At 30.2% G+C, this 9111-nt stretch overlaps 1 protein-coding gene across 1 annotated transcript; it reads right to left on the bottom strand.

The window, feature by feature from the left end:
- Window positions 1–2432: 2432 nt before the first annotated feature.
- Window positions 2433–4127, bottom strand: LOC114189174 (GDSL esterase/lipase At1g29670-like). The gene is made up of 5 exons (XM_028077878.1): window positions 3814–4127; window positions 3590–3720; window positions 3245–3490; window positions 2910–3162; window positions 2433–2829 (listed from the first exon to the last, which is right to left on the bottom strand). The coding sequence occupies exons 1-5, from the start codon at window positions 4055–4057 to the stop codon at window positions 2615–2617; spliced, it is 1089 nt and encodes a 362-aa protein (XP_027933679.1). The 5' UTR covers window positions 4058–4127; the 3' UTR covers window positions 2433–2614.
- Between the last annotated feature and the right edge of the window lie 4984 nt (window positions 4128–9111).

Genomic DNA, 9111 nt, shown 5'->3' with positions numbered 1-9111 from the left:
ACTTGATCACAAATCCGGCAACAGTAGAACTATGACTCTTAGAATAGCTTCTTGCATATGGGTAGCCGCGGAAGTCCCAAAATCATGTTTCTCGGATTGATTTTTATTGAACGGAGTCATCAGAAATATTCAAATAAAGAAGCATTGCTTCCTATATTGTAAAGGATGTCGGTGTTTGGCTCTTGATACCATATAGAAAGAATTTAAAGAATAATTCTGATATATTATTTCAAATAATAGGATTCCATATATATACATATAAGAGTGCTATAATTCCTCAACTATTAAAGGAATGAGTGCACAAATTTACTCACAGAGATAATAATGTCTAAATTATAGCTACTATAATATTTAATTACATAATATTTGCTAATAGAATATTTGACATATCTTAACTGCATGGGATGAGATGAGTTTCAGAAATCCGAGAAACTCGCCTGAAACAAATGATTAAAGGTTAATTAGGGTGCTAAACACAATTAAAAATATTATATTTAAGAAAAGGTGAATTAAGCATAGAGAATGTTATACGTACTAATGAATTCAACGGAGGTTCTTCCATTAGTAAATCTTCCTGTGGGGCCTTGTGGGAAGTCGATTGGCTCTTCCTAATGTTGCACGGTTGTTGTTATTTCCACTGTCAGACAGAGAGTCCCCAAAGACGAAAAGGCAAGCCACAACTGGTTCTGCATGGACACAATAATATTGCATGCAATTTGCAGCCATTAGAAAAGATAGAACTAACCAGGGCTTAGTCTGAGCTTCCATTGATTTCGTTGTAGCCAGTGCCAGATGAAAGATGTATGAGTATATTTATTGCAACTTTTTTCTTTCAATGAAGTCAGAATGAATCAACTTGGAGGGCCGAATAGTTTGACAAAGCTTTTATTTTTTGTCAACGGAAAGTAATTATTAACATTATTACTAAGGGAAGAGATCTTTTTGTGGGTTATTCACATATGAACTTATTGTATGTATAAATTTTTGAGTGTGTAATCTAATTAAAGTTATTTTTTTTTATAATAGATAATAATATTTTGACTTATTTTTTTAATTCATCATTTCAATAATTTTTTAATTGTTTATTTTGATTTTTTTTACTGGTATTTTAATAGACTCTTTTTCTGTAATTCATACTCTGAACAATATACCAATTTTAAGTTAAAAATATCTTTAAAGTTACATAATTCATCACTAGATATAGCAGTTACATCTTTCCAATTGTTACATATTAATATTAATATTACACCCAAAGGTCCGTCCTTTAAAAAATAAATAATGATGTAATTTTTTTTTTCCTGAGGTTTTTTCCCTATTGGGTTTTTTCTTAATTTGTTTTTAACGATGTGCACCAAAAATTAAGTTCATTGTTCAACATAATTTTTTTTTTATCATCATTTATCTTGCTTGATATCTTTAAGATAAGAAGTGCATTTTTCATCGTTGAGACCTAACCGCTACCTTAATAAAAATAGGTTTAGATTCTATTTCTATATCCAAGTAAGTTCACTTATTACAAAAAGGTGTGATTCTAGTTGCTTCAAAATTAATGTCTTATTTCTCAAAAGAAGATCGTATTTAATTTTCACATCTCACAAATTTACTCGCTATAAACGACGCGATTTGAGTCGTTATCCAATTGACGTCCTTTCTTTTTATAAAGAGACTTACCTTCGATTTCTTTTTTTCATGTAAGTTCATGTATTATCAAATGTTCTGTCTCAAAAAACTTAGTATAATAATATAAGAGGGTATTATTTAGTTGCTATTAAATGCACGTCCTACTTTAATAAAAAAAAAGGCGCGTACTATATAATTATATATTTGTGTGTAAGTAAATGTTTGGGAAAAACGCATCTTCAAATAATAATATTATCATCTTTATTTTTAACAAGATTATATGTCCAATCTCGACGAGAAAATGATTATTATGTGCAAATTTGTATAATAAACAAAAAATACTCTCAACCAGTAAGTACATCATACAAGAAAAAATTTAACTATAATATACTACTATATTTGTATAAGAAAAAATCAAACACTAGCTTAAAGTATTTTTAATTTAGAACAAATATCGTTATTGACTTAGAATCTATTATATAATTATTAACATTTATTTTTAGATTATTTTAAGTGATGTGAGGCTTTTTTTTTTCAAGATGTATATTATTTTCACCTGCTGAACCGTTAATAATCATGTAGTATTTTTAAAGAAAGGTAATTTTGATATGAGTTGGTTTCATGTTCGCTCGATAATTATTGCACATAACTTGTGGAGATTGTCTTTAATGGGATGTTGTAGGTTCGTCATTATGATTTTTTTTACACTTTTTAATTAGTTTGTATTCGTTAAGATTATTCCTTCAGATTAAAAAAATACAATACAAATTTTAATTAAGCACATAAATAAATAGTGCAAAAAATAGTTGAAATGGAAAATATATTCATATATTTAGTATTGATATAAGATAGAAAAAGACAAAAAAAAAATAGAAATATAACAAAACCCCATATCATGCATGTATGGTTCGCCCATCATGAACTTATTGACTATAATTTATTAAAAATAGATTAGTAAGATTTGTAAATGGATAAGGGGTTTTGAAGTAAAGCATCAAGACTGAGCAAGGGTGTTGATATTGACTGGGTAAACGTAGTCTGGATTAGAACCATTATACGCAAGGAGTGCGAGGAATTTGTTGAAAGGTTCTGTGAAAGCGAATTTATCCCAAAACACATACTGATTTATATTCTGGCACGGTGTTTGATTAGGAACACACAGCACACCCGTTCCCGTTGGGCAGCAAGAAGCATTCGTAACAGTGAAACCTGAAACAGTGCAAGGAGCGTTCATTCAGATTGTTTCAATATAAAGACGAAGCGTAGAGTTTAAGAAAATAGAAATGCACCACTAGCAACGACTCCAAGGTTTCTGGCTGTGCTGTTTACAAAGATGAATTTAGAACCATCATCACCAAATTTCTTGTTGTTTAGTTGGTCCATTAGAGATCTAAGCTTGGCATTGTATATGGATGCTGCAGCATTCATCTCTTCAACACAAGATCCATTTGTCCTATTATTCATGGCTAAGGCATACGGAGTGCACCCAATACGACCCACCCCGACATTCACGAATTTTCTTGCCCCAAGACGACGCAGTTCCTGTCCTCCAAAATCGTGTATATTTCATAATTGTTAAACTTGGAAACTAAGGTAGAGGATAAATACATGAAATTGTAAGTACCTGAATGTGGTAAAGGTATCTGTCGATAAGAACTTGTGCAAATGCTTCAGGGTTGTAGCGGCGGTATCTTGGGTAAAATTGGGGAAGGTAGTAATTATATATGTAATCATTGTTGCCTATATTCACGTAATACAAGCACTTTCTAAGGTGTTCTCGACCTTTCTCAATACCTCCAAGTATGGTACCAATTCTGGTATATACGTTTCTGTGATCTGAGATCTGCCTTAGGAAATAGATATTGCTACCCTGCGTATGTAGAATAGTGGCATTAGCTACCTTTGACATATAATACAAACCCTCTAAAATTATAACACAAAAACCCTATTCATTTATGTATGTGTATACTAGATGTGAGCCGGTATCCATGAGAATCCCAGCTGATCCAGATGCATAGTCGACACCCTTGAGTATTTCTTTGTCTAAGCCACGCAAGTTTCCAAAGGGTGGGATGAATGTGTTTAATCTCGTAAATTCAGCTGCAATGGCCGAAGTTTAATTAGTGATTGTGAGGTAAAAAAAAAAAAAAGTATGGGAAAGCACAGAGCATGCATGGATGTTATGTTACGTACCAATGAAATCAACTTGCGTTTTTCCATTGGTAAATCTACCAGTTGAGCCTCGGGGAAAGTTGATGCCGTAGGGTCCATAATTGGATTTTGCCCTTGTTCGAAGGTTGTTGTTGTTTCCATGGTCAGATAGAGTGCCCCCAAACGCAAATAAACAAGGCACTTGCGCTTGTTGTCCATCCACACAATATTGCTGCAGCATATTTGCAGCCAATACAAGAACAGATAGAAGCACCCATGATTTCATCTCCAAAACAAGTTGGCTTATTATGATCACAGAATGATAATTAAGGAGTGTCACAACCACACCCAGAAAGATGCAAGTGTATATATAGTGCAGGCTCACCAACTTTTGCCTCCAACTTCCGACGTTTTATTTATCATCAAGTGATTAAGGCAGGATTTGGCACGCGTGTTTTTACCTTTTTTTCAACCCGATGCATTATTGTTAAGATGCCGTGTTTGGCAAGTATTTACAATTTGAGTAATCATATCTATTTTCTATTTTAATATTTTTTTACTGGAAATAATACATTACTTAGATATAAAATTCATGTGTAATATATCAAAGGAAGAAACTTCATTTAATCAACAATTGAATTTTTTGAGATTAAATTAAATTCAAATTCAAATTTTATTATATTGATATATTAGAAGAGCAATTTTTTATTATAAGAGTAATTAACAATTAAGTTATTAGTTTCATTTAAAACATTATATTATAATAGAATTACGAGTTTGTTATCGCTTACTATCAAGTCTCCAACTTGATTCTGAGATATTAAATGCTTTTAAATATATAGATTGTGTTGCTGATTAGAATTTAAAGTAATAAATGTTGTTAAGTGGATAAATATCATTTTAAATTACGATATATAATTGAACTAATTATGTTTTTGATTTATAATAAATTTGGAAATTTGTAGTTGAATCTCTATAAAATTTGTGGAGTATATTGATTTCTTAAAATTTTAATTGAGTTGATAGATATTTTATTGTTACTTATATAGATGGGAGTTATCTTACATTATCACAATCCAAATATCGTCACATAATATATCTTTACAAACAAAGATTTCTCAAAGATTTGTTTGTTGCTGTATTAAAATTATTCTTAAAATTAATAAATTTATAAAATATAAAATTATAAAATTATGAAATACAAAATAAAAGTATATAGTTTTATAAATTTATAATTTTGTGATTTGATACTTTTTAATTTTATAATTTTACAACTTTACTATTATAAACTTCTAAAGTTATATCACTTTATAATTTTATAAATATATAATTTTATAATTTTATACTTTATATTTTATAAGATTATAAAATTATAAAATCATTAAATTATAAATTTTTAAAATCATAAAATCATATATTTCTTATTTTAGATTTCATAATTTCATAATTTTATTTATTTTTTAATATTATATTTTTTTAATTTTTTAATTTAATATTTTACAAATTTATAATTTTTATTAGTTTTAAGAATAATTTTAGGTAAACACATAAACAAATCCATGGAAGAGATATCTGATAGTTGTGACGTCCCATTTTAATAGATTAAACTACTAAATAAAATATCACACAGTTATAATAACGAGAAGCATTCAGATGAACATACAATGTAGGGGAGATAACTATTACAGTCATCCAAAAAATACTGCGAAAACGGATTTAGGCATGCCACCATACCATAAACAGAAACAAATCTAAAGTTTAACAGTTGGGCAAAAGAAATGCTCTAAGAGCATGGTATTACAAGGCACTAGGGCCATGGAACTTCTTCGAAAGCCACCTCAACGGGCCCACTAGGCTGCACTGCTACCACCATCAGGCCTACCTCCAGAAGTATTCCCATCTGCTCCCACCAACGGTGATCATCGCAAAAGAGAAGACACAACGGAAACATACATAAAGTGCAAGGGTAAGCTAGTGTAACTTGAAACTTATCATATTGTAAAGGGATAAGTGCATAAACATTCACAGGCATACAACACAGAGACATACAAGTCATGTTATGGCAAACAAGCAAGACATTATGACTCTATTATCTGGATACATATACTAAGATCGGATTCACTGGACGCTTGCACTTGTGGTGGCCTCTACTGCTCTGCAGAGCCATTGCCAATGGGTTTCACCCTACCACACACAAGGTTAGCCTTTAAACGTCTAAGGCCATTATCCTGCCAAAGACTAGGGCCTCCCGCTACTCTCACCACTTGGGTCAGTTTGCTCTACTTGAGACTCACTGACCCTTTAGAGTTTCGGGATGCAATCCTCACTTGAATCTTTATCTTAATATATACACTACACGCCACCATAAAGTCTCCCCACGAGACTCATGGAATTATGCCTATTTCACACCAACCTCATGGCTCATATCACATAACCACCACTTGCAACCTCAACATTTATTTCTCATGCTCATTATCAACCATCCAAACACAACTTCATACATTACTCATGCTATCATTCATCTCATACTTTATAAATGCATACCAAGACATACATATATCACAAAATAGTATTCATCCCAAATAAATGTGTGCCAAAATTTAAGTACCTGCAATTCCATACAATCAAGCATAATCCACAACCATAACTCTTACACCAAAATTCCAAAGAAAATTTATTATCATAAAACCAAAATCATTGCAGTAATGCGTGACACATTTCTCAAGCTACAGATATCTAATTGACGATCCAACCGGTCAAACCATAAAATAGCATGTTGTGAACCAAATGTCAAAATTTGAGCTCAATCCAACGGTTAATGAGTCAGAAAATTCAATTTTACTAAAACTGCGCATATCAGAAAAATACCCAGTCGCCCAGCGAGTCAAGGAACTCGCCCAGCGACTGTGCGACGCATCAGAATACGAAAAAAGACGTCAAACATCACAGTTTCATGAATATTTGAACCCCTAACTCAGAAATATACCAAAACTAACATTTTCCAATCATTTAAGCATAAAACATAAACGAAAACAGACCACATATTTCAAAAACGCGAAAAGAACCTATCTTCCCTTACCTTGCTTAGATGCTAAAACGAAATAGACCCGCAACTAAGAAGTATTTCAGCTCCAAGGGCTAGAGCAGTGAGCTGAAACATGGAAATCAGCACAGAACGGGGTAAATAAACGGAACCTAACTGACCAACATGCTCAAACAGCGGGAAAAGGGGAAGAAAGTAGACCAAATGCTCAAGAGTTCGACTTACCAGGAAGTATAGGGTCGATCTTTGCTACCTCAGGATGGAAGAGGACTGTGCCCTAGCAGAGCCTTGCTGAAGGATAGAGGGTTTGGGGAAGAGGGCAGCTCTGGAAAACAGAAGGGTGAAGAATGAGAGAGTTGGAAGGGTATAGGGTCCTACTGAAGGGCTGCCCTTGGGCCTACGAAGGGACCATGCCCAAACTCTATATACTGAAAAAGGGGCTTACAATAGTTTGCAACGATGCATTATGTAACTAACGATATTTAAGTGGGGGTGACAGTGTAAAATAACTATCATATCATATAAGTAATAGAAGAATTTAAGTGCAGGGACTCAACTGAAAAGTTTGAAATTTTGAGAACTCAATAAATAAGAAAAATTTAGGCTTAAATAGTCATTTGGTCCTAGTTTTGGTCGACTTTTTTCACTTTGGTTCTACTTTTTAAATTGTTTTCAATTTGGTCATACTTTTCGTTATATTTTTTCAATCAACTCCTTTCCGTTAACTCCGTCTAAATCATTAACAGATGTGAACAGTAACTGCCACGTGTCATTTTGTGATTTTTTGATTTTTTTTTTAATTTTTTTTTTAATTTTTTTAATTTTTTTTAAATTTTTTTTAAATTTTTTTAAATTTTTTTTGTTTAAAAAAAATGTACACGTGTCAAGCTCATATTATGTCACGTGTCATTTTTTTTATTTTGATTTTTTAATTTTTTTTAATTAAAAAAAATCCACGTGTCAAGCTAATATCATACCACGTGTCAGAATTAGATTTTTATATTCAATTTGGTCCTATTATTCGTTATCTGTTTTCAATTTGGTCCTAGTTTTTTTAAAAAAATTTAGTATTTTTGTTCCTCTCCAAAGACAAAATATAATTTGTATATAAATGTTATATGAATATTCTTATTAAAATACATATTTTTATTAAATATTTTTAATTTAAAATTAGAGTTGGTTTAAAATTAAATATTTTTAACCTCTTAAAATTTTAAATTAATGGTGTTATTGCTTTTTTTCGTTTTAATTTTAAACTAAATTTAATTCTAAATTAAAATATTTAACAAAAATATGCATTTTAATATATACAAATTAAATTTTGTCTCAATTTGGAGAGGAACAAAAATGTTAAATTTTTTTTAAAAAAATAGGACCAAATTGAAAACAGATAACGAATAATAGGACCAAATTGAATATAAAAATCTAATTGTGACACGTGGTATGATATTAGCTTGACACGTGGATTTTTTTTAATTAAAAAAATTAAAAAATCAAAATAAAAAAAATGACACGTGTCATAATATGAGCTTGACACGTGTACATTTTTTTTTAAATTAAAAAATTAAAAAAATTAAAAAAAATTAAAAAAATCACAAAATGATATGTGGCAGTTACTGTTCACATCCGTTAACGATTTAGACGGAGTTAACGGAAAGGAGTTGATTGAAAAAGTATAACGAAAAGTAGGACCAAATTGAAAACAATTTAAAAAGTAGGACCAAAGTGAAAAAAGTCGACCAAAACTAGGACCAAATGACTATTTAAGTCAAAAATTTAATAAAGACTCCTTAAAAATTTTCAAATTTATCAGGAATCCAAAACATAATTAAACCTAAATAAATAATTTATATTGTAGTGTAAAAATGCCTTTTATAGTAGTTTTTCTATTATTTGTATATTATTAAAATAATTAATTAATTAATTTTATTCTTTTGTCTTGAAAAACTAACTATATCTCTTTTATTTCCTAATAAAGTACTTTATCTCTTTTCAATATAAGTCTGTTTGGGTAAATTATAAAGTAAATTCTATTCTGAGATCGAAATCAAAATTGTAGTTTAAAATTAGTTTATAACCTTAATTAAAAATAAAATTTTATAGAAACTCATACGAAAATATAGATTAATTTTAGTTTATAAAAGAAATATTTAGTTTTTTATTATTTTCCCTTAAAAGTGTTTTAAAGAAAATCCATTCAAACTATGCCTCCATTTACTTCAAATGTATTTGGATTGAGTAATGAAAAGTAGAAAAAGTAACAAAATAAAATAAAGTAAAAATTGAAGTTGTTTAAA

This window comes from Vigna unguiculata, chromosome 6 (genome assembly GCF_004118075.2).
Source record: "Vigna unguiculata cultivar IT97K-499-35 chromosome 6, ASM411807v1, whole genome shotgun sequence".
NCBI classification, from domain to species: domain Eukaryota; kingdom Viridiplantae; phylum Streptophyta; class Magnoliopsida; order Fabales; family Fabaceae; genus Vigna; species Vigna unguiculata.
Note: the sequence above shows the minus strand (reverse complement) of the source record. Positions and strands in the feature narration are given on the sequence as shown.

Excerpts from the sequence above, each read along its gene's own strand:
- LOC114189174 (XM_028077878.1), bottom strand. The coding sequence starts at position 4,057 with ATGAAATCATGGGTGCTTCTATCTGTTCTTGTATTGGCTGCAAATATG. Across the intron at positions 3,721-3,813 it reads AACGCAAGTTGATTTCATTG|CTGAATTTACGAGATTAAAC; the intron begins GTACGTAACATA and ends CGGCCATTGCAG. Across the intron at positions 2,830-2,909 it reads CCTTGGAGTCGTTGCTAGTG|GTTTCACTGTTACGAATGCT; the intron begins GTGCATTTCTAT and ends GCACTGTTTCAG.